The 26,933-nt window shown below is 40.2% G+C and overlaps 2 protein-coding genes across 5 annotated transcripts in view; both read left to right on the top strand.

Moving 5' to 3' along the window:
- NCAM2 (neural cell adhesion molecule 2) overlaps positions 1–26,933 on the top strand; it is a 557,227-nt gene that overhangs the window by 431,971 nt on the left and 98,323 nt on the right. For all 4 annotated transcript variants that reach the window (XR_012161242.1, XM_073363287.1, XM_073363298.1 and 1 more), the window contains exon 12: positions 1–174. Coding sequence is in view for 3 of the 4 variants with exons in the window: in XM_073363287.1 (XP_073219388.1) it covers positions 1–174 (174 nt within the window). In the remaining variant the exon portion in view is untranslated. The remainder of the gene's footprint in view (positions 175–26,933) is intronic.
- Positions 10,289–11,658, top strand: LOC140894808 (DENN domain-containing protein 11-like). The gene is given in 2 exon segments (XM_073303442.1): positions 10,289–10,731; positions 10,733–11,658. Coding segments are annotated over 2 exon segments (1,290 nt in total). The 3' UTR covers positions 11,580–11,658.

Below are 26,933 nucleotides of genomic sequence, written 5' to 3'. Positions count from 1 at the left end.
ATGTGCCATCCAGTCCCTACGGAGTAAGAATTATAGAGTTGTCACAGACTATTGCCAAGGTCTCTTTCAATAAGCCAGATTCACATGGAGGTGTGCCCATTCATCATTACCAAGTGGATGTGAAAGAAGTTGCTTCAGAAACTTGGAAAGTAGTGCGCTCCCATGGAGTTCAAAGTGAGTCTGTAAAAAAGTTAAAAAAAATTATTAAGATACTATCAAGGAGTAATAATATAAATTCTTGTTATCTGAGTTTGTCTCACCTATCAATATTACTTCCTGGGTCATATCCTCAGTTCTTGTAGATAGTTCTGTTGACTTCAGTGGAACTAAACCTATTTACATAAGCTGAGAATCTGGCCTTTTATAGTCTTTTAAATGTTCATTGACATTATTTCTTGGTTTTACAGAAGTCTGGTAAACAAACCTAAAGTTATTCAAAGAGTAATGATTTTGATTTATTTATTATGCCAGTTATGCAATATGAGGAACACAGTTTGCAAAGTGATCAATCACAAAGAAGGGAAATCACAGAAGAATTAAATTAAGAGTCTTGAATATGCTTCACTGTGCATTTAATTAAGAAATATTAAGAGGGCTAGTGTGTGCTATTTAAATCCTGATGATGAATTATTGATTTTAGCTACTCTATAACCTTTTATATACTAGTTAATCTTTGTTACATATGTTTTAAAACATATTTATAAACTATTAATAACTCGTATCTCTTTAGTGCTAAAATAAATGTCCTGAGATATTGCATGGTTGAGATGCTGGACAGATGGGCCAGAACTTGGCCAACCTGTGGCCACTTGACACCACTCTGAAGACACAAAATGTCTATAAGTCTCATCTAAATAGAGTCACCTGAGGATCCCCCTGGCATCGGCAAGTCAGTTGCATGCCTAGAGGAGACAGAAGGGTGTTGGCCAGAAGGTGTTGCAGTACAGCAATCCCTCTCAGGCCCTCTCCTGCCCTTGGGTGTTGTTCTCAGCTGGTATAGGTTAGAGTAGCCCCGAGACTCCTGATTTACACAGGGGCTGAACTAATTTTCATTGTCTACAGGATTAGGGGAACACAAATGTGTCCAATCTCTCTGACTCTCACACACATGTTCTGTGTTTAGCATAGTCCAGTCAAATCAAGAGGATAGGATTAGGGGTTCAGCCCCAAATCATCTCCTTTTAATCTTTAGTATGGTATTATTATAGCTATTGAATCAGAATGTGGCTCATTTATTTTGTTGCCCAGAAATATATTATTAAGATTTTGGTCAATTTGACTGTTACAGTTAAGGGTGCACAAGATATATATTCAAACATCCTGTTTTCCCACCTCTTCACTTCATAAAACCTTCACTTGTTGGTTCTCACATTTTCCAGATTTACTTTCCTGAACCTGAATTTTTGAAAGTTTGAACACAATCTTTTTGACAGTTTTCCAGATATGAAAGGATCACACACGCATGCATGCACACACACACATTTTATATATAAAGTATACAATATTCCCATTGTAAAATATATATATATATATATTCACCTTTTTCAAAAGGGAATATCTTAAAATTAAAATTTTCAGACCTGGTTTGGAAATTTTCTGATGGCATATTTTTCTGTTGGAACATGCCAATTTGTCTGTGGTAGACATATTTGCAGAAATATTTCAATATTGATGAATGCTTGTTAAAAAAAAAACTGGAAAAAGGTGTTCTCATGTCATTGAAATGTTCCATTTTGACCTTTTCAGAATCAGAAATTTAAATTTTCCATTTTGAATTTATATTTGTTTCAAAGCTTTATGTTATATAATCTAAAATATAAAAGGAAAATTGGAACAAAACATTTCAACTTTATCTAAGTGAAATGTTTTGATCAGCCCAATATATAAACATATATAATGTGTTTTTAGAATTTTGTTTTACAGTCAATTTAGACCTCTTTTTTTTGTAAATTGCAGAATTCCCTGTGAAATAAAAAGATCCAGTTCCCATCCAGCTCTAACAGTTTGATTGTAAACTACAAAAATTATGAGCAGTATTGAAAAAAATAAGACATCTACTGCAGAAAATGTAATGAATTTTTCAATGGTGATCTTAAAACCAGGTGTATTGTGCAAATGTTCACAACTATCTAAGACCTGAATGGGTCTTAAGTGGTGCCTAGACCTGTGCTGGACTTTTTTTAACTGCTGAGTATTTCAGTGTAGTCAATTGAGTCTAACTAGGTATTTAAAGATTACTTTTAAAAATAGTTATTTTTCTCCCAGCTGCTGTTGGTCTCGCTGCTGCCCCAAAATTATTTTCCCACCTTAATTCCTGACAAGGTGATGCAGTAAGTCAGTGTGAGCTCTAGCGTTAAACTACAGATCTCTAAATAGGAGCTGACCTAAGCCTTCACTCAAAACCTGAACCAACTCCACCATTTTTAAAGATTCAGATAGGACTGGTTATTCTAGAGCTCTGTCTTTATCACAGATATGAAATAGCATGAAATAAAACAAACCAGTGTATAAAGTGAAAATTCACCTTTTGTAGTTGCCACAGTTTCTAGCACCACCTGCCCTTGGATGATGCTGCCAGCAGCAGGAACCAGTCTCTCAGCAGTGGCTCCATGCTCTTCTGCTCCCTGCCTCACCGCTGACAAAGAGAAGAGCCTGGCTTGGAATGGCACCCCTGAGTTCCAACACTGGGTGCCAGGCTGCAACACCACTCCCCCCAATTTGATGTCAAATACGAGTGAATGACATTCTGACCTGGCACACAGGATAGCAATGGGGGCACCATTTCAGGCCAGGCTATTCTCCTTGTTGGCGGGGAGCAGAGCCACATGGAGCTGGCTGTGGAGTTGTTGGTCCCTGTCGCTGGCAGTAGTATTCAAGGGCTGGTGATGCTAAAATGGCCCTCCAGAAGCCTGGCTCGGTAGGGAACTGAGGGTGAGGGGATGGGAGGAGCTGGTGCCACCACTGGAGCAAGGGTGCATGATCCATGCACTGCTGCCTGGTCCAGGCTGTCATGGCAGCTCCCTCTCGGGGAACCCTGTGCGGGGAAGGCGAACAGGGCTGGATGTGGGGCAGAAAGTGGATAGCAGGGCTGGATGTGGGGATTTATATATGGCGATTTCAGGTATTTTATTAATGTAAATCTAATAAAAATAAAATATTTTAATGGATATAATGAAATAAAATGAATTTAAAAAAAATAAAATGAAAAAAAGTATATCCCAGAGCTCTAGTTATTCCCATCCTTCCAATTCTGCAAGATTTTGCTGTTCATAATTTTCAGTGGAAATACCACAAGAGAAAAGATTGGAAGTACTACATTTCTGGCCTGATTGCAACTTTCATGATGAGACTGTGATCTTGCCAGATTTGCAGCCTGGTTTCCTGACTTAAGAAGTTTAAAAAAGTAGCTGAACAATTAGATGCATATTGTATCAGAACCACACCTGTGAGCTTCATTAGTTCAGTTTGGAATCCAAAGTCTGAAATGTCAATGGGAAATCTGTTGCTTCTGCTGTTGCATATGTAGTGTGATACTTCTATTTTATTTCCTGTTCTCCATCTGTTCTTCATTCCTAAGTTTTAGTAGAGAAGAGAAAATAAGAGGGAGAGTCGACCTTAGGCGTTTGGTAGTAGTGTTGTTTTTATTTATTTATTTGTTTTCATTTGAACACTCTATATTGCATCAGTGTTTTGTGGAAGTTGGATAGTGTCTTGGTTTTAGTGCATTTTACCACAACATAATAGCAGTAGCAGTAGTAGTTAGCCTCAGAACTCAGAAGTTTTGCAGGTCTAGGGAAAACAAGATGTATTAAGACAATCCATTTCCTCCAGATGGCATGTGTGGGTGGTCTTCCTCCTCTCCCCATTCCATTTTTCCTTTTGTTTTCAAATAAGGGTGGTGCAATGAACTGAGACTAGGAGCCTCCACTGATAATTACAACACACTAAACACTCAGTGATGAAAAAAATTAAGTTGCATTGCTATGTGGAAAATTGTGATATAGGGAAATGTAATCTGGACCCTGTTACCAAAGACAATACAGTTAGCATCTGGGTGTGACATTAGCAAGATGCTTAATTTAAGCTGAGAGATAGGCTAAAGAAGAGAATGCTTTAGCATTAACTGTGTATTGCAGTATGTTAAGACATCTCCCCAGAAGACTTTCTTTGAATTTTAGTCTTTGTTTTTAATGTTGGGAGTGTACAGAGATGAACTGATTACATAAAAAAGGAATTGCATTGACCTATCCTGTTATCAGTACTTCCTGGAGTTGTCTATTTGCCATGTTTTCCACTGTTTGATTTTGAAAGATTTTTTGGGGGCATTATACTTTATAGTTGATTCATGTGTTTTGAGTTAGGGGAACAAGGCTTATTGATTGCTGGGATTGCTTTAGTACAATATCTCTTTGAAGTGTACATTAATTCATTGTGAAAACTAAGAGTGAGCACAAGTACTTGCTGTTTGTGATCAGCCCCTCTGTGAACAAGACTGTGAAATTCCTTGGATCTGCATAGCCATACCACTCAACTGGTGCAATGTGGTACACAGCCCCTCAGAATGAATGGTAATATGGGACACTAAACCTCATAATGTCCCCATTTTTTTCTTGCTGTCCCCTTTTTCCCCGCTGTATTCGTTTTTTTATTCCCTTTTCTACACAATTTCCCCTCTCTTTCCCTTAGTGTCACACTCTATTTCCTTTCAACTATCCAGCTCCACTTCCCTTGAGTCTCTTACTTTACACTCCATTCCACTGTGCGACTCTGCCCCACACTGCAACACTGAGAGGTGGGGAAAAAATCAGATTATCCTCTGATAACTCAGAAGTCGGTAATATTTGTGACTACTTCTGCTAGTAGTAACAGTTCAGAGCCCCCCTCTCCAAAACCTGAAGAATAATTTTTGAACTTCAGAGAGCCTCTGTGCTTTGTAAATAGATGAAAAATTGAATGTCTGACCATATGAGGGAGAGTTGAGTGTGCAGTTGATTAGAGTAAAAAATTCATCATGTATCCATAGTTAACAGAGGATGATATAGTAAATCATTGTTTCTGCTAGTACACTGAGGACTTTAGTAAAGATTTGTAAAATATTTTACTGCTACAGTACACTCCTTGAAACTATTGTAAATATAGGAAACTACTGCAATATCTCTGATACCACTGGAGAAAAATGTTCATTTTTAACAGCCCACAGCATACACAGATTGGTAATCCTACACTACACTGTCTGACAAAGCAATAAAATGTGCCTGATTTATTTTAATTGTAAAACAATGCAGATATTGCAAGTGTATTTCATTTCAGTTTTGTTTTGGCTGTTCTTAATGATGTAATGTAGTCACAAAACAAAAATCCCTCTATTGACTATCTCTTCATTACAGAGACAGAGAAGTTCACCAAGCCAAAACTACCATAAAATATTCTTTTTGATCTTCTGTGACAGGTGATCACTAACATTGCAGGACCCAGTATAAAGATACGGGCCTTCACCTCATTCCTTCAATTCTCTTACTTTCAGACTGCTTCAGCATGTTTTCTAAAAGTCTTTCTAAACTCCCCTTTGTTACTTTTTATCCCATTTTCAATGTCATTGTAGTTAACACTGAGATAGCACTTCCATATTAAATTGCTATTTTCAATTGTTTAGAACGTTTTCAAAAAAATATCTTTGAGATTGGTTGCAGTTTCTCTTGCATTTGTCAGCCTACAACTGCTGCTGCTGCTTCTTCCCCCCACCCCAATGAAAATGCTTTCCCCCATTTTTGTCTTTTTGAATGAGAAAAAAGTCTTCAACTGTAATAAACCTTGAGGCTGTTTATTTTGTGTGTTTAGATAATTCATAACCAGTTTTCTTTTAAGCCTTCACCCTGCTATCTTGCCTACTCCTCAATGAAGAATAGACTCATAGACTATAAAATCAGAATGGACCATCGTGACCCACCCATGCTTGTAATAGATGCCTAACCTCTGGCTGAGTTACTGAAGTCCATAAATCATGATTTAAAAACTTCAAGTTCTAGCGAATCCACCTTTATACTAGTTTAAACCTGCAAGTGGCCCATGCTCCATGCTGTAGAGGAAGGTGAAAAAAACCCAGGATCTCTGCCAGCCTGAACTGGGGGAAGTTCCTTCCTGACCTCAAATATGGCAATCAGTTGGACCCTGAGCATGTGGGCAAGATCTACCAGCCAGACACCTGGGAAAGACTTCTCTGTAGTAACTCAAAGCCCTTCCCATCTAGTGTATCATTATCAGCTATTGGAGATATTTGCTGCTAGCAATTGCAGATTGGCTACATGCCATTGTCTATGTGTATCACGTGTCTGCAAACTTTCCTTACTATTTATAAGAAGGTAAAAGTCAAAAAGTCAAGGCATGATTTTCTATTGCCTTTCACATTCTGCAGGCGTTTAGATCTGTGAAAACTTGGTATTAAATGCTATGAAAGCAGAATGATAGAGGTTTACACTCTTTTGACCTCTGATGCAAATGACAGCATTAGGTGCAAAGTAAAGGTAAACCAGGCCCTCATAGGTAGTGTTTCACAATCCCTTCCCACACATTTTGCACAAGTATAAATGACTGCACAATGTACAAGGCAGAGGAGGATCAAGCCTCAATGAACTTGGTGCTGCCCTAGTTATGAAATGTAAACCATACTATTCATGTTCTGCTAGGATAGATTGCTATATATACACTTTCCCAAGGGGAATGCAGATTAACATATTATCATTCATAACTAAATTTCATTCATTTTAATATATTCTTTGGGTCAATACTGAACAGCACTGTCTGTAAGAAGGGTATGTTCTCCTAATTTCTATGATTTTCTTCCAGTGCTTCATTATAATGTAAAATAGAAGGAGGAATAATACATTTATTTTCATAAAAATGCTTAGTTCCATGTTTCATTATTACAAAAGGATTTTTTATCAGTATATGGGCTACAAGTGGTGCAATAGGGTGATTTTAAACAGAGACAGAAAGACACACACAGAGGAATGTAACACTTAATAATTAGGTTTCAACCATGTTTTCTTTAGGAACAATATGTAAGGGAAAAGTTATATTGCTCTTATAAATATGTAGCTTTTTACAGATTGCTCCCAAATAGTTCTCAAGTTATAAGTACAAGTATAAGTATAAGCTAACTTTATTATCTATCTCGAGAATGCATTTAAAATAATATCAGTCCTTCTTTAGGCTCTTGAGGCCATGCATCTCAGGCTTGAAATATCTACATTCCCAAGTTCAAATGCCAGTAGGGTCAATTTCTCTTGCATCCTTCCTAAATTGGTACCTTGAATTCCATCCTCTTTATTGTGAGAACAGTTTCTCATGAGATTTTAAAAATAAAGGCCATGTCTGGTCTGGGCACATTTATTAAACTTTCCTATACACATTTTAATAGACTAAGGGTTTGCCTTTACCCAAATATTTGTCCACTGTTATTCTATGTGCCATGCCTGGGGTGATCCTCCCTTACTTGCAAATCCTATTAAAGTGAATGGGAGTTGTGTTTGTATGACTGATGAGATGGCTGAACCCCTGAAGTTATACATGTGGGTGTTGCCTTTCCTCCCTGGAGGTGGCTGTATCAGAGAGAGAGAATGCATATAATTTGTAAATCTCTTTGGGATCCTTCAGGATAAAAGGTGGTCTATCAATTTATTATGATGTTATTCTGTTTTACTTTTCATAATATATGGTATTCCAAGTGTACCTGTGGTAAAATTGTAGTAATTTTTGTGTGCAGTTCAAGATTCAGGATAAAACTACTCAGCTTCACTTTGCTGTCTCCAAACAAATGCTTAGACTTATTTGACAGATGCCTCATAATTCAAACACATGTACCCTCAAGAGACTTCATAGATTTATGTTATGTGATCTTTCATGGAGGTCTTATCCACATCTCTATATGAAAAACACATTATAATAAGGTGTCCTTTCTTGTGCTGAAATCTAATCTTTGTATTATCATGGCATTTTCATAGTGAGGTAATCCAATGTCTGATTGTTGATAGTTATTGCCCATTGCTTCTTAGATTATATGTTCTGTCTTACCCATTTCTTCATTTCTGAACCATGTTGAAAAAAAGGCTGTGCAACTGATCTCTGGCCAGGACATTCATGGCAAGAGATGTGTAACTCAGGAGCCCATTCCAATGAGCAAAAGTTGTAAACAAATGCCTGGTACAGTGCAAGCCACTTAGAACAATCCAAAATCTATGAAAGCTTGGTTACTCTGATATAGCCAGATGTCTGTCCCAAGACAACCCTGTTTTAGATTAGTTTAGTTTTGTTTTTTTTTTCCTTTAGTGAGAACTGTGTATCCAGTTGCAGAATATTATGAACACACTGTGGGAACTTAAAGGGATCAGAAGTTATCATGGTGGTGTTTTTTGTGTTTACGTTTTAAATGATACTCCAAGCTACACAAAATACACGTCTGGGTTTAGAGTCTAGCTTTTATGACTTGACTCTCCCAACGGGCCATCATTTACGCCAATTCAAAATGAGGCAGAACTGTGTGTCAAATACTAACAAATCACTATGGTGGCATTTTGTAAATGGCTGCACAAGATGCATGGTAATGGAAAATCAGACCTTTTATTTTTAAAATCCCAGATAGATATTTTACTTTAAATTAATTAAATGGGCATTTTAGAAAGTATCAGTCTTCATGGTAGCACTAATTCCTGGGATCACAAAGCCATGGCATGTACAGGCAGTGAGCCTGTGATATTACCACTAATCATTTTGGCCACTCTGGTCTACTTGCCAAAGCACCTGCCAGCTATCGATGAATGCTTAAACAGTGAAATTACCTGCCTCATATGTGAGTTATTTCAGTGAAAACCATAAAAAGTTCCACAAGTTATAACTATAAACTTGCGTTGTGGGAGGAAAATGTTCATACTTGATTAAGGATATATAGTAGAAGCAGAATTGGTTTGTTATCCTAATACTAAAACGGTTACTTTGATTTTAACTTACTATTATCATAGAATCATAGAATATCAGGGTTGGAAGGGACCTCAGGAGGTCATCTAGTCCAACCCCCCTGCTCAAAGCAGGACCAATCCCCAATTAAATCATCCCAGCCAGGGCTTTGTCAAGCCTGACCTTAAAAACCTCTAAGGAAGGAGATTCTACCACCTCCCTAGGTAACACATTCCAGTGTTTCACCACCCTTCTAGTGAAAAAGTTTTTCCTAATATCCAATCTAAACCTCCCCCACTGCAACTTGAGACCATTACTCCTTGTCCTGTCCTCTTCTACCACTGAGAATAGTCTAGAACCATCCTCTCTGGAACCACCTCTCAGGTAGTTGAAAGCAGCTATCAAATCCCCCCTCATTCTTCTCTTCTGCAGACTAAACAATCCCAGTTCCCTCAGCCTCTCCTCATAAGTCATGTGTTCCAGACCCCTAATCATTTTTGTTGCCCTTTGCTGGACTCTCTCCAATTTATCCACATCCTTCTTGTAGTGTGGGGCCCAAAACTGGACGCAGTACTCCAGATGAGGCCTCACCAATGTCGAATAGAGGGGAACGATCACGTCCCTCGATCTGCTCGCTATGCCCCTACTTAGACATCCCAAAATGCCATTGGCCTTCTTGGCAACAAGGGCACACTGCTGACTCATATCCAGCTTCTCGTCCACTGTCACACTTAGGTCCTTTTCCACAGAACTGCTGCCTAGCCATTTGGTCCCTAGTCTGTAGCTGTGCATTGGTTTCTTCCGTCCTAAGTGCAGGACCCTGCACTTATCCTTATTGAACCACATCAGATTTCTTTTGGCCCAATCCTCCAATTTGTCTAGGTCCCTCTGTATCCTATCCCTGCCCTCCAGCGTATCTACCACTCCTCCCAGTTTAGTATCATCCACAAATTTGCTGAGAGTGCAATCCACACCATCCTCCAGATCATTTATGAAGATATTGAACAAAACCGGCCCCAGGACCGACCCCTGGGGCACTCCACTTGACACCGGCTGCCAACTAGACATGGAGCCATTAATCACTACCCATTGAGCCTGACAATCTAGCCAACTTTCTACCCACCTTATAGTGCATTCATCCAGCCCATACTTCTTTAACTTGCTGACAAGAATACTGTGGGAGACCGTGTCAAAAGCTTTGCTAAAGTCAAGAAACACAGCCCGGAAGCCCCGCGCCCGAGAGGGCTGAGCCCCGCCCCCTGCTCTGCAGCTGTCCGCCCCTCCCCGCCCGCCCGCCCACCCGCTTGGCTCTCCGCGGCGCAGTCGGCCGGCCGAGGCCATGGTGGACCCGGCAGACGAGGCGCCGCTGCTCTTCTGGGCCGAGGGCCCCACGGTCTCCCTGCCGCAGCCCGAGCCAGAGTGGGGTGGCTGGAGTCTGGCCCCAGGGGGCAGCGCGGCGTGGGGTGGCCCCAGGGAGCTGCCGTGGGGGCCGGAGGCGGAGGCGGACCAGATCGTGGCGGTGTTCGTGGTCACCTTCGATCCCTGCTCCGGTAACATGGTGGAATGGTGTTTGCCCCAAGACATTGACTTAGAAGGTGTTGAGTTCAAATCCATGGCAAGTGGGTTGCACAAAGTCCAGTTGGATTTCATTTATTTCCGGAAAGGGCTTTGCTTCGGCCTGGCCTGCTTTGAAAACATGCCCGTGGAGAGCAAATTAGAGGTTGGCGCCCGCATGAAGTCTTTGGGGATTCTCTCCCCTTCGTACACCCTGCTCGTACACCTTGGTCCGACACCAGCTGGTGATGCCAGGGCATTGCTCCCACCTAGAGGTGTTCTATGATGACAAGAAGGGGGTTCTCCCTGCTGGCAAGGGTACCTCCAGCTCTCAGCCACCCGTTCACTGGCTGCCCTCCATCCACAGATACATGTATCCAGAGATGAAGATCACACACCCCGCAGGCTGTATGTCTCAGTTCATTAAGTTCTTTGGAGAGCAGATCCTCATCCTCTGGAAGTTCTCTCTGCTATGCAAGCGCATTTTGATATTTTCACCACTGCCAGTAGGAGTTGTCTGCTATAGAGTGTACTGCTGTTGCTGCCTAGCCAATGTCTCGCTGCCTGGCATTGGGGGCACCGTTCCAGAGTCTAAGCCTTTTTTCTATGTGAATGTGGCAGACATAGAAATGCTGGAGACTGAAGTGTCTTATGTGGCCTGCATGACGGAAAAGATCTTTGAGGAGAAGCGAGATCTCTACGATGTCTATGTGGATAACCAGAATGTGAAGACGCACAATGAGCACCTGCAGCCGCTCCTGAAGATTAACAGTGCCGACAAGGAAAAATACCGGTGGCTCAATGACCAGAGGCAGATGTTGATGTACTCTCAGGAGGTGGAGGAGGACTGCAGCTCCTGTGAAGAGGACCTCTTTATCTTGTTTTTCATGGAGCAGAACAATTGGATATTTCAGACACTGATGGAGGTGTCTGCCAGCCAGGACAAGACCTTGACAGCTGACCATGCCCGGGGCATGGGCCTGGACCCACAAGGTGACCGAAGCTTCCTAATGGACCTGCTGGAAGTGTATGGCATTGATGTCATGCTAGTCATTGATAACCCCTGCTGCACTTAAACTGAGGACAAGAGAGACAGGGAGCAGTGATGGCTTTTTAAAGACTATGGAACATTGCTTAGGAGCATCACTGGAACTCACCACACAGTCACTGGAAGGATCTCATTTATTTATTACGCATGTTACAAGATGAACTCCTACTAAATGTGCACTTTAATTATGACACTATAACTAGTATTTTGGGACCTTCCTGCCCCTCCATTGTAGGTCTGCTGGAAAGAGAGAAGTTTCCTTAATGGCATGATATTTAAGGATGTCATGGGTGCCATGGTCTTTGGGGGACAATTCAGACCAGTGAGGGGTTAGGTCACTGCCTGCCTTGTAACCCTCACCGTGCTTTGTGGCTGTAGTTCCTCACCTGGCTCCCTCACAAGCAGCATACCAGCGTGCAGGTCACATCCTGAAGTGACTGTGTATAGCTGCAGCCCTGGTCCATTAGACTGAACCCAGCAATCTGTCAGCAACACACCAGTCACACTCTGGCTTCCACCACCTTGGTTACAATGAATAAATAATCCCAGCAAATTCCCAGTCCTAAATTTTCCCCAAACTGTGTTCTCTTAACTGCCCAGCCCTCTCCTGGACAGCTCAGAGAGATAATAAGGTTTGTTGTTCCTGTAAACTGGGGGGGTAAGTACACCCTTCCCTTTAAACACAGCACTGAGTTCGTTTATGGTAAAACTGAAATACATTTATTAACAAAATATACACAGGATTATGTAAGTTCAAGTATAACGAATGAAGAAAGAAAGAGTTGCAAGTAAAAACACAAAATACACTTCTAAATGTCTAAAACTTAATCTAGCAAGCTACAGGCTTTGTTCAAGATAGTTTCTCTCACCAGTCATTCTTCTTCCCAGCTTAGATCAGTCAGGACATTCCACAAAAGTTCAGGGTGCTGGCTTCCCTTGCAACCTTTGGTGAAAAATCTTTACCTAAGTCGGATTCTTACTCATATTCATCTCCAGATACTTGAACACCCCCCCACACACCGTTAGTTTAAGGGCCATCTTTTTCATCTTACAAGATCTCTAGCCTCTTGCGTCTGTCTGATGGATACCAAAGATGCCTTCTGTCTTTTCTTATATCTTCCAAAGTTCAGTGATTTTATTTCAAGAGGAAGGATGCTCCCATGCTGTTCTTCCATTCCTGTGGGCTTCCCAACCTCCTGTATGATGTCTATGTAAATGGGGTGTCCATTGTTTCTGATTCCACCATGCTTAATTTACATAGGAGACAGGTAGATAGCTGCGACATTCCCTTAAGTCTGGGGCAAGCTGTGGAGTCTAATATCAGTGAGTATCAATAATTCCTTATACAGTGCTAATACATACATTTCACAGTGATATCAGTCACTAGTGTGTAATTAAAAGACTTCACTCTATACATTTGTTAATACAGTAATATTGTATACAATCGTATGATTCGGGTACTTATCACTTGAGGTTCAGCCAGTAGACCAGTAAACTCTTGAAAAAAGATTCTTCTCTCCTTCTGGGTGCACACACCATGCTGTCTTCTCCCACACTAGTTAGTATGAGGTTTGCTTCCACCTGTTAACTTGATGGGTGTGTTTACATGACATGTAAATACATTTTCATTGTCTTTTAAAGTACTTTGGAAGTAACTCCAAGATGGGGAAAACACATTCCTTTGTCTGGGGCAGAACTGTTTACCAACCTTCCTGAATGCCTGGTTTAAACACACTTTAGTAATCATTCCAGCATATGTCCTAACTCTCAATTCACACCACACACATACATCACACAAGAATATTAATGATCAATGTGTTATTAGTTTTCAGATGATACCTCACAATGCATATGTTATACAAAGATTATTGCAACAGCATGTGGGGTGTAAATACTGGTGTGCTTAGTGTCAGATTGGGTTTGATCCATCTGGGGGGGGATTTTTTAATGGGTAGTTAAATGTTTTTACTCAGTTATAACTGTATAGTAAAGGGTAATAATCAAAAATGAAATTGAGAAAATAGAAGGCAGTCACCCATAAAATATTCCATTTAAAATTAAAATGTGCTGGTATGACTCTGGTGCCAGAGTGTTTAACTGAGTTTGGGTATGGGAAGCATATTGGTCAGATCTTATACATTTTCAAAACTGATTAGGAGTTTGGAGTACCACTGATTTGAGTGTCCAACTTGAGGAGGTTTTAAAGGCTTGCAGAGGGTGAGTACATAGTCCTTTCTGAACATTGGGACCACTTAAGTGTCTGAAATTGGGCATCAAGTCTCCCCAAATCACTGATCAGTTTTGAAATGGTAGACCCATAATACTAGGCTTAGCGGTATTATTGTCAGTTCGTTGTCTGAGCATTTGAGTTTCCTACATAGTTTTGTACTATTAGCAGCCAGTGGTGGTGTCACCATTATGTCTTTTATGTACAACTTTAAGAATAGAAATCACAACTATAATCTCCACTCTCATAAATTGAAGTTCTATGGATAAAAGCAACCACATAACGGTACAGAATACACGAAGCACCAAAAAACCTGAAAATAATTACCAAAAGGGAGGGATGTGTGTGTGTGTGTGTGTGTTAGAAACTTCCTTTTTCAACCTTCTTTCCAAATAAGCAAAACCTTCAAATTCATTAGTTCTTTTATGTGTATGTGTCCGCATGCATGCACATATGCAAATAAGTCCATGTAACTCTGCCTATAACCTATTCTTTGTCTGCATCCATGTTCATCTTCATAACATAGATGTCTTATATGGCATAGAAAGGTTGATTTTGTTTCTGATTTGCAAATAAATATTTTAAAATAAACTACAGTGCAAACTCCTAGGGACAGACTTGTCTCACATGAAAACAAATCTCTACATGGTAGATTAGGGTCATTTAAGGCCAGTTGGTACATTTATACAGAAGACATCTAAGTAAAGGGAAAGCTAAGTCTGAATATTTCAGGAAGTTTTTATATAGAATCTAATCCTCAAGTGGATGAACGTGTGTACACTTCTGACTATCAAAGGTGAATAAAATGACTCAGGAAGTAAAGAAAACCCAGAGAATCCATTTCACAGCCTGAGTGCATACCTAAAAGTAACTCAGTGTTATGCAGATATAACCACTGCCAATTCTTGATGTTCTTGTTCTTCTGTAGCTTGTAATTTTGTGTCTTATTGCCTTCAATAGAGGAGAGAAAGCACATTGCAAAATGTATGCCATTCTTTCTGATTTATATTGTGCTGCTCTTTAAGAATAGGGATACAAATATTTGAAAGCCTCTAGAAACAAATAAAAGAGTTCTTTTTTCATAAGAAATATATGTGTAGCAAATATGTTTGACTAAGCAAAGTATGACTATTCAAAACAAATTTCGCTATATCTGGTATGCTATTACCACTTGTGTTTCTCATATTTTCCCACTACACTTTTGCTAATGTACATTTAGACCTGTTTTAAAGTCTGTTTCACTATATAATCTAAAGCAAGCTCCTGATATTTAGAAATTCACAATGTACATGCTGATCATTTATGATAGACTTCCTGATTTGATTCATATGAATTACCCTTGTTAAGAAAGAGGGTCATGTAATGCAATATTGGATATGAATAAATGATAAATGGAAAGCATGGTGCAGCTGCAGATTTTGCCTTCCACAGCAGTATTGCATCTATTTTACATTTCCACTTTGTTTATAAACTGTAAAGTACACATCGAATATTTATGCTTAGATAAACTTCAGCAGCATTTTGTAGTATAAAACAACATACTTTCTGGTAGGTGTAATATTGTGCAAGCAAATACTTTTCAAAGTGATTAAGTGACATGGAATTACCAAGATTTTCTTACTGCTGCGTGGGGTAGTGACAAAACTGGAGAAAATGGAATGAATAGTCTAACCCTTCCTCCATTACAATTCCCAACATAATTATATGAACCAACATTTTCTCAGTTCTTATCTCCTCCCCCTTTCTTTCTCCCAACTGGCAGCAGTAAGAAATGGGAGCCTAGTATAACTATGTAAACCACCACCTTGTATAGCAGCATTGCCATGCAGTGGGGGTGTAGAAGAAATGTTAAGAATGAAATTCATCCCTGTGCAAAGGGTTAGTGCAAGGTCTGTCTGTCACTTAAGGGCCATTGAAATTGTATTTTGAGGTTTTAAGTGCCACAGAGGCTTTCTGCTGGCCATTTCCATAATCATAGAATCATAGAAATGTAGGGCTGCAAGGGATGATGAGAAGTCAAGTCCAGCCCCCGAGCACTGTGGCAGGATCAAATAACCCTAAACCATACCCAAAGATGGGGATTCTACAACCTCCTTTGGAAGCCTATTGTAGAGTTTAACTACTCTTATAGTTAGAAAGTTTTTCCTAATATCTAATCTAAATCTCCCTTGCTGCAGATTGAGCCCGTTACTACTTCTCCTACCTTCACTGGACATAGAGAACAATTGATCACAGTTCTCTTTATACCAGTTCTCCCAGTTTGACAACAAGTCGTTGATAATTAGTTTCTGAATACAGTCTTTCAAAAAGTTGTGTAGCCACCTTATAATAATTTCATCTAGACCACAGTTCCATACTTTGCTTCTGAGAATGTCATATGGGACTATCAAAAGCCTTACTAAAATCAAGATATGGGAAGTCTCCTGTTTCTCCACATCAACGAGGACAGTATAAGAAGCCAAAGAAGGAAATTAGGTTTATTTGGCATGATTTGTTCTTGACAAATCCATGCTGGCTATTCCTTATAACCCTATTTTCCTCCAGGTGCTTACACATTCAATAATTGGTTCCAGTATCTTTCCTCATATCTAAATTAGGCTGACTGATGTATAATTGCCTGGGTCCTCTCCCTTCCCATGTTTTTAAGATAGGTCAGCGATCAGCAACCTTTGGCACACAGCCCATCAGCATGTTCGGCCCATCGCAGCTCCCACTGGCTGCAGTTCACCACTCCAGGCCAATGAGGGCTGCAGGAAGCAGCAGCCACCATATTCCTCAGCCCATGCCGCTTCCTAAAGCCCCCATTGGCCTGGGATGGTGAATTGTGGCCAGTGGGAGCTGCGATCAGCTGAACCTGCGGATGTGGCAGGTAAACAAACCAGCCTGCCAGGGCGTTTACCCTTGCAGGCCACGTGCCAAAGGTTGCCGATCCCTGAGATAGGTACTATTTTTGCCCCCTTCCTGTCTTCTGGAACTCACCCATCCTCCAGGAGTTGTCAAAGGTAATTGCTTACAGTTTCCAGATTGCTTTGGCTAATTCTGTAAATTGCCTAGCATGAATTTCTTTAGGCCTTGCTGACTTTGAATATATCTAACTTATCAAAATATTGTTTAACCTGTTCTTTGCTGATTTTTGACTTCTGTTGCTTCCCTCTTGTTATTAATATTAATTGTATTGACCAGTGGTTACCATTAGTCTTTTTAGTAAAGATGGAAGCAAAATCAGCATTAAACACCTCAGTTTTCTTAATGTCAGTATTTAGCGCTCCTTCCTCACTAAGTAGAGGACCTACACTTTTTCCTTAAATTTTCTCTTGCTCCTAATGTATTTAAAGGACCTCTTCTTACTGCCTTTGATGTCCCTGAACATAAAATTCAAAGGTGAATGTCATCCTACTGGCTAGATTATGGCACATTTTGTATACCTGCCCAGGAGAGTAAGAGAGCGCAAATCAACCCCTTACTCCCTTCTGCTAGGTACCCATGCTGTGGATAGCTGGATGAAGGGGGATAGCAACTTCTAAGGGATTACTGCATCCTCCATCATTCCCACATGTGGGGACTGCTACATCCCTGCCTTCTCCTGTGTGGGGGTCAAGAATGGGTGGAGTCTCACCTCACTCTCATCTCAACCCCCTTCAGCAGAGATATGTATGCTGCACCAGGCAGTGGATGGGCACAGGGTATGTACTCCCCTGGATGAAGGAAGGAAATGGAAAGCAGATTGTGACATAGACACTCTACGTCACAATCTGCTTCTTAGGCTGCTCCTGGAGCAGCACAACTATGCCTCATGAAAGGGACATCATTTCATTAGTCTATTAGTGTTAATTAAAGATGCACATTTAGGAGTCTGATAACAAGATGGGAAAAGCAAAATCCAGAGAAGTGAAATTCATTACTTTTATTGCCTTTCAAATTAACTGCATGGTTTAAGAATATGTGCCTATTTTGGAGATTGGGCAAATTTAATAAATCAACCATGGATCATGGATAAAAGTGGAGACAGCTGTGCATTATAGTACACAGTTCTCCAAAAATTAAAAAAAAAACAGGTGAAAATACATTGGGATTGTATACATGTTGTTTTGTTTATTCCTGCTACTATATGCAGAGTTTTAGCCAAATTGAAAGGTATCACAATTTTAAGCAGCCGTTTCAGTGAAGGTGTGGGACTTGATAAAATAAATTAATTTGTCTTGAATTCTTCAATACACTGAACAGTGATGGAAATGTGTATATCTTTGTGCCATGCAGATATTTATTTGGCTTAAAATTGTGAATTTAAAAGTTTTACATGTTGTCATGGAATTGTGAAGTAGCTATGATAGAACATTTTTTCTTGGGCAATCCTGGGCTAGCTGATTAAGGAAGTGGTTCCCCTATTTGGGGTTTTGTGTCTTTAAGAACGTGTCAATCCTGCAACATCATAAAAAAATATAGAATTGTATAGACTGTTGAGCAAAAATCATTGTAAGGTCTCAAAAGAAAAAAAAATCACTGGGAGCTTGTGAAATAGTCACCTAATTTGTAATCTTGCAGCTTGTAGCACATTGTGACTTCCAAAAAAGAAAAGATAGGTGTGCTAAAAGTGCATTGTTGCAAGTGGTTTTTTAGTTGAGGTGCAAGCAGGAATGTTCCAGTCTGAAAACCATCAAGGACAGTTGTTCCAGTGGTTAGGGTGTTAGGTCGGGGACGTGGGAGAACTGGGTTCAATTCTCTACACTGTTATAGGTATCTTGTGTGACCAAAGTCACTTTTATAGATTCATAGATATTAAGGTCAGAAGGGACCATTATGATAATCTAGTCTGACCTCCTGCACAATGCAGGCCACCGAATCTCACCCACCTACTCCTGCAATAAACCTCTCACCAATGTCTGAGCTATTGAAGTCCTCAAATCATGGTTTAAAGACTTGAAGATGCAGAGAATCCTCCAGCAAGTGACACGTGCCCCATGCTGCAGAGGAAGGCGAAACACCCCCAGGGAATTTTCCAGTCTGCCCTGGAGGAAAATTCCTTCCCGACCCCAAACATGGCGATCAGCTGAACCCTGAGCATGTGGGCAAGATTCACCAGCCAGATACCCAGGAAAGAATTCTCTGTAGTAACTCAAATCCCACCCCATCTAACATTCCATCACAGGCCATTGGGCCTATTTACCATGAATAGTTAAAGACCAATTAATTGCCAAAATCTTGTTATCCCATCATACCTTCTCCTCCATAAACTTATCGAGTTTAATCTTGAAGCCAGATAGGTCTTTTGCCCCCACTGCTTCCCTTGGAAGGCTGTTCCAGAACTTTGTCTCCCCATGCATCAGTTCTCCATGTGTAAAATGGTGATAATAGCACTTCCCTACCTCACAGAGACATTGTGAGGTGTTCAAATGCTGTAGTAATGGGTGCCTCATGGGGGCCTTGGATAGATACTGTGGGAGATTTTTGATGTAACACTTACAAAAGTGACTAGTTCCTAATGATTGGGCTGGGGGTGGGAGGTTGGGAAGAAATGATTGTAGGCTCCCTATCCAGACCTGAAATAACAGTTTTGTCTGATGGAAGATTAGGTCAGGCAAAACTCTTCCATCTCTTAAGAGTCTCACTACATCTCCCTTCTTCTCTTGTCACCTTTCCGTAGCATATAACCTTCTCTCATTCTTCTGTCTTGAGCTCCAAATATATGACCCATTTTGTTATCTGTTCCCAACCACACTCTTGTACTGGGACTAGATAGAGGGAGCTAGTTCACATCAGGAGCTCAGTCTGGGGGCACAGGAATAACTGGTAAAAAGCCAGCAGCCTGGCTCTACAGTTAGCAGTAGTGCTATAGGGCAGAAATCTTTGTGTTCTGCCACACAACAGATGGACTGAGAATGGGTAAAGACTTGATACATTCGATGGAAGGATGAGAGAGGGATCTGTAGTGTTGTTGTTGAGGTGAGAGGAAAGGCGTTCTAAAGGTATACTCATCTTCATTACCTCATGACTGAATGGTACTGTGGGTTACATGCTGTGTTTAAAAAAATATTAAAGTTAATTTTAAAATTATTTAATATACAGGTTGAGAAAAGAGTGTCTGTACATCTGGGTAGAGTTATTACATGTAACTATTTGCTGTAAGTCATACAGTGTTTGTTCATTACAATTCAAGAGCATTAAGTGAAACAAAGTCCATGTGACTGGTTAGGTTTTGAGCATTAGAATATGAGAAAGAAAATACAATGATTTTACATATCTGAAAGGGCTGTATAAAATGAAAAGAAATAATAATATGAGTTTTAAAGTTTCTTGTCTTCAGAATTCACTGATTTTTTGTAATGAATAAATAATCTCATTTTCCACTCCCAGAGGCTACATTTCTCAGAACAGATGTGTAATACAAGCTTTATACTGGTTGCACATCTACTTAAATTATATATATATATAATTTTATCTGCCAGGTCGAGTAAATTTTCATGATAATCATTGGGACTGTTTTCCCCCTTGAAGGGAAAATAATTTCCTTTCTCAAATAAAATACACTTCTCAAATACTGGTTTCAGAGTAGCAGCCGTGTTAGTCTGTATCCGTAAAAAGAAAAGGAGGACTTGTGGCACCTTAGAGACTAACAAATTTATTTGAGCATAAGCTTTCATGAGCTACAGCTCACTTCATCGGATGCATTCAGTGGAAAATACAGCGGGGAGATTTATATACATAGAGAACATGAAACAACAGGTGTTACCATACACACTGTAATGAGAGTGATCACTTAAGGTGAGCTATTACCAGCTGGAGAGTGGGGGAGGGGAGGGGAACCTTTTGTAATGATAATCAAGGTGGGCCATTTCCAGCAGTTGACAAGAACATCTGAGGAACAGTGGGGAGTAGAGGGTGGGAATAAACATGGGGAAATACTTTTACTTTGTGTAATGACCCATCCATTCCTAGTCTCTATTCAAGCCTAAGTTAATTGTATCCAGTTTGCAAATTAATTCCAATTCAGCAGTTTCTCCTTGGAGTCTGTTTCTGAAGTTTTTTTGTTGAAGAATTGCAACTTTTAGGTCTGTAATCGAGTGACCAGAGAGATTGAAGTGTTCTCCGACTGGTTTATGAATGTTATAATTCTTGACATCTGATTTGTGTCCATTTATTCTTTTACGTAGAGACTGTCCAGTTTGACCAATGTACATGGCAGAGGGGCATTGCTGGCACATGATGGCATATATCACATTGGTAGATGTGCAGGTGAATGAGCCTCTGATAGTGTGGCTGATGTGATTAGGCCCTATGATGGTGTCCCCTGAATAGATATGTGGACACAGTTGGCAACGGGCTTTGATGCAAGGATAGGTTCCTGGGTTAGTAGTTCTGTTGTGTGGTGTGTGGTTGCTGGTGAGTATTTGCTTCAGGTTGGGGGGCTGTCTGTAAGCAAGGACTGGCCTGTCTCCCGAGATCTGTGAGAGTGATGGGTCATCTTTCAGGATAGGTTGTAGATCCTTGATGATGCGTTGGAGAGGTTTAGGTTGGGGGCTGAAGGTGATGGGTAGTGGCATTCTGTTATTTTCTTTGTTGGGCCTGTCCTGTAGTAGGTGACTTCTGGGTACTCTTCTGGTTCTGTCAATCTGTTTCTTCACGTCAGCGGGTGAGTATTGTAGTTGTAAGAATGCTTGATAGAGATCTTGTAGGTGTTTGTCTCTGTCTGAGGGGTTGGAGCAAATGCGGTTGTATCGTAGAGCTTGGCTATAGACAATGGATTGTGTGGTGTGGTCTGGATGAAAGCTGGAGGCATGGAGGTAGGAATAGCAGTCAGTAAGTTTCCAGTATAGGATGGTGTTTATGTGACCATCACTTATTAGCACCATAGTGTCCAGGAAGTGGATCTCTTGTGTGGACTGGTCCAGGTTGAGGTTGATGGTGGGATGGAAATTGTTGAAATCATGGTGGAATTCCTCAAGGGCTTCTTTTCCATGGGTCCAGATGATGAAGATAAGGTCATGGCAAACCTGGTAGCTGAACTTTGTGATTTTGTGACTTTTTCCTCACCCATAACTATTTCACATCTGGGGACAATGTTTACCTTTAAATCAGCGGCACTGCTATGGGTACCCGCATGGCCCCACAGTATGCCAACATTTTTATGGCTGACCTAGAACAACACTTCCTCAGCTCTCGTCCCCTAATGCCCCTACTCTACTTGCGCTACACTGATGACGTGTAAAACTGTGGAAGATAGCATTTAAATTATACATCTTCATATACAGTAATAATATGTGAATAGCACATCTTGTAGTATTTGGGGGTTATGGATTTCCTTGACTCCAGTCATTCTGGTTTCAGATCCAGCTATGGGACAAGGAATGGTTGTTATCACTGGTCCATGATCTCTTTGAAGTAGATTGCATCCAGGCTGATTTTATTAGATCTGTCAGCAGCCTCTGATACCATTGATTACAAGATGTTGTTGACATGACAATGGCCATCTATCAGTTCATGCATTAACTCCTTTAGTGCTGTCACTCCTTTCTGGTATGAGCAATACAGCAGGTATCTTTGTGCAGTTACTAAAATACTGGAATAAATTACAGCTTGGATGAGGGCTACATGACAGATCACACTTAATCCGGATGAGGGACAGGTATTATTAGACTGGAGGCAGGGAAGAAGGGACATCCGCAGCACTGGCAGTATAATTTCAACAGCCTTGCTGGAAGGTATGCAAATCTTATCTGTGGCATAAATTCTCGGTTTAGGAGTCTTGCTTGATCCCTATCTACTAATGGAGAGCTGGACGGCACCTACAACAAGCAGTGCATCATTCCAAATTAATTTGGTAAGGGGGGCAAGTGTAATTATTTTTGTCAGATGCCGAATTTGCTACAGTGATTCATGCTTCTGTCACCTCAGGGTTAGGCATTACTGCAATGATCTCTCTGAGCCTGATCCAAAGCCCAGTGGTGCTAATGGAAAGATAGCCATTGACTTCAATGGGCTTTCGATCAAGCCCTTATGTGAGGCAACATCTTGAGGTCTCCTGGAAGTGTAAGATAACAAGAACGCAATTGAATTCTGCATTAATTGGGCTAACACAAGTGGTCCATGAATTGTACTGGCTCCTCTTGGCTTCCTTGTGGTGACTATTTCACAGTTCAAGGTATTAGGTTTGAATAAGGCCATCTGTAGTAGGGTAGGGTGACCAGACAGCAAGTGTGAAAAATCGGGACAAGGAGTGGGGGGTAATATAAGTCTTTATAAGAAAAAAGCCCCAAATATTGGGACTGTCCCTATAAAATCGGGACATCTGGTCACCCTAGCAGTTGGGGATTTTGCTTCCTAAGAGCCCATCTTTCCTGACCCTGTACTGTTTTGTCACAGCTGAAATTGCCAGTTATGCTCAAACTGGACCTTCCCCTTTAAGTTCCCTCAATTTAGGAACTGGCTCCAGTCAAACCTTGATCTGTTAAACTTTTGACATGTTGCAAAGCTCAATTTTTTTTTTCAGGAGTTTGGGGAGAAGTGTGGATGGTGGTCATGGATTGGGTCTCAGGGCTGGTAAAGGTAAAATACTGGCTGTGTGGGGCAGTTGATTTTATTTTTGCAAGTGGAATTTGTAATACTGTGAATTTATCATTTAGCTCGTAAACACTTCAGAGGAGGGACCATCTAGAACTCTGTGTTTGTACAATGAGGCCTCATTCTTGGTTGGTTATTACACACTGCTCTAACAAACTTGATAATTAATAATAAGAAATTTTATATTCTATATTTTTCTAGAACATCTATATAAAGAGACATGAGTATATTTTATATACATTTATATAAATGCATTTGTTTTTTTTCTACAATAGATAGTTTTAATAATATTTTTAAGTTAATAGATAAATATTTACAACCTTAATTTTATTCTTATGACTTTTTGTTGCTGTTTTGTTTAGGAAATATCAAAGGTTTTTGCATTGGGTTGTCTCAGATGACTTCTTAAGGTGAAATACACAATAATAATACACAAAATATTACTAGCATACTTTCATATTATTCTGGAAGCGAAAATGTTAAAAGATCATCTTACCTGCTCCCTCACCATATGCCCAGCCAGCTCTAGTTTCCCCTCACTCTGCACCTCTGGAGTAATCACACACAACACAACCGGAGTCCCAAAATAAAATTTGCCCTTTACACTTCCAGTTTACTAATATGCAAGTTATATTCCAATACTTGCATAGGATTCCATCTCCCATCCATGTCTGGCCTCAGGTGTTTTACCCCATGTTACAGAGAAAAACAGGGATCACAACAGACCTTCGACTTGGCTATTTTACCTGTTCTGCCTGCCACTAAGGTCTGTGAATAGTCCTTTTTACCAGTCTTAGCTGCAGAGGTCTACACCTGTTTCAGACATTTCTTGGCCTTCTCACTAGCTTCTGGCCACTTGGAATATGTCTACACTGCAATAAAACACCTGTAGCTGGCCCATGTCAACTGACTCAGATTCAGAGAGCTCAAACTGTGGGGCTATAAAATTCTAGCATACAAGTTCCAGACACTCACAAGAAGGGGGAGGGTCCCAGACCCCTGGCTCCAGCTCAAGTCTGGATGTCTGCACTGCATTTTTGTAGCCCCTCAACCTGAGTCCCATGAGCCCAAGTCAGCTGACACAGGCTAGCCATGGGTGGTTTATTGCAGCTTAGACTTATCCTCAAGCTCCTTCGGCAGGCCCTTACCACAACAGGCCAAACAGCTATACTGTTTCCCTTCAGGTCTCCTAGTGGAGAGAATTGTTTTTCTTCTTGAAGATCTGCCTTCTGTTTCCTGTCTCTTCTCCCAGCAGGCATTGCTGTCTGCCACATGATCAGTCACATGCTCCATAAAAACAACAAGGCATAGAATGCCTTGCCTTAAGGGAGATGAGACATCATAACAGGGGGTAATGGCAATGCTGGTCCCTTAAAGGGTCAGTGCCTTGTTATAGTAAGATAATATGGTTTGTTCCTATTCTTTATCATTTATTGTTGTATAGTACATTCATTCAGTAAAACTTTGATTTACAAATAGAGGTCCCAGCTCTGCAGCCCTTATGCGCTCATATCTCCAATGAAAGTAAGAGTTTTCATGAGCACAACACCTGCATGATTTGGCCCAGAATTATTTGTTACATCAAAGTTTTAAAAGAAATTAAACTGTGATCTGAACTTGATTTACTAAAAGGGTTTAATCTTCTCAGATTATATATATAGTAATAATTTTATCCTGCCATAACGTTGGTTCTATTAAAAGTATAGCAATGACAATCAAAGGTGTATTAAGGTTAAACACTTGTTAATGATCTACTGTGGACACTCGTCATATCTCCAGAAGGAACCATATGTAAGAATGTCTGCTTTCCCCATCCCAGCGTGGCTTGGAAGTCTTTTTCTTGGACATTTCTGCGAACAGTGGGAATCTCCATCCACTTCTGGCTTCACTGTCTTACTCGCAAGGTTCTGCAGCATGAGAACTGTGCTTCTGACTGAGGGCTGGATGCAGCTTCCTTCAGACCTTACACCAGCCAGAGAAGGAAGTACAGAAATATTTGCATTCACATAACTGAAAACAGAACTGGGTTCTATGGACCCAATTCTTCAAAGGCCACTGATGTTAGTCAGAGTCTTTCTGAGACTCTGACTTCAATGGGCTTTGGATCAGGGTCTTCATTCTTGGGACCATAAATGATAAGCAATCAAAGGAGATAAGTTTAAAAGTAAGAAATCATTTCAATGTGAACAAATTCAGAATACAGAAAACCCCATGCACAGAAAAATTCAACCCAGCTAACTTTCTCAGGAAAGACTACATAAAACGATATGTAGAAATACCAGGAGAGAATGAAAAGGCTAATGATTGTTGGAAAGGAACATGGAGTTTCTGCACCAGAGAACACGAGATCATATGATGCAAATGATCTGTTGTCTTTAAAATGCAGCTAAATTGTTTGCATAAAGCTGAACGTGTATTTCTATTTTACTATGTGCTCTTCTATACATATGCAGCTTTATCAAGTATGTCCTAGTTTCACTCACCACTCTTGTTCCTGTGGAATGATAATTAACAGTTGTGTATACTTGGCCCTAAAATTTATAGACAGTGGATTGCTGCTGCTGTACTTGATAAATGTGTTCTGTATTGTTCTGTCTTTTTTTTTTTCATTGTATGTGTCAGCTATTACAAGGCACCAGTATCAGTTAGTAAATATAACAATTGTACTGGCGAACATTTATGTCACTGAGCACCAAATTTTAGTCAGCAGGAAGTTTATAGAGGCATACTGAAAATTAAAAAAAAAAAAAAGAGAGAGCGAGAGAGGGAGAAGAAAAGAAAGTAAATCATTTTAAACAGGTACCTCTCAGCTATTCAATAAGGCGAAAAGATGGATTGGTGTGCTTTCACACATGTTGTTGCTTCAACTGAGGGGAAGAATAGGAGTATCTTGTAATCATGATAAAAATTGTCTAGTTTCTGGCCTTGTTGTAGAAAAGTATCATTTTGTAAGTAAAATACATCTTGTGAAAAATAAGGCAACATCTCTGAGTACCTAAGTGGACGATAGAAAATGCTATAAAATAGGAAGAGTGTTGTCAAGCCAGCAAATTATGAGACTTACCGAGCTACAGAATTGTGTGAAAGAACAGAATAGAAATAGTTGAAGAAATCAGAAGGGTGTAAAGCCTGAGAAGTTGCAAAATTGCTTAAGGAGTAAAATACTGCTAACATCAGTTCAAAAACTGTGAGGAAAGTGATAAGGAGAAAGGAATTGAATGTGAGTCTAGCCTGCTGAAACTAACACTAAGTACAAAGCAATTTAATTAAAATTTACTCAAGTGATGTGGGACACGGTGAAAGTTATGGAACAAAGTTTTATTGTCTTATGAAATATCAATATAAATTTTCTACACTCTAGGAAAAGTTTCCATATGGAGAAGGGATGGAAAAATCCTAAAAGAAGGGTGATTGGGTCCATGCTGTTAAGCATGGTGGAGGTAGTGTTATGACATAGATCTGTATGTCTTTTGAAAGCGTTGGCAAGCTGTGTTTTCCCGATGGCATAATAATAAAAGGAAGATTAAAAGATAGGAGCATCACAAATGGTCCCATTGGAATAAGATTTCCTCCTGCCCCCAATCAGGACAAGAACACACA

Source organism: Lepidochelys kempii, chromosome 1, assembly GCF_965140265.1.
Source record: "Lepidochelys kempii isolate rLepKem1 chromosome 1, rLepKem1.hap2, whole genome shotgun sequence".
Taxonomy (NCBI): domain Eukaryota; kingdom Metazoa; phylum Chordata; order Testudines; family Cheloniidae; genus Lepidochelys; species Lepidochelys kempii.
The sequence above is the reverse complement of the archived record's forward strand: the minus strand, read 5'-3'. Positions and strand labels throughout refer to the sequence as shown.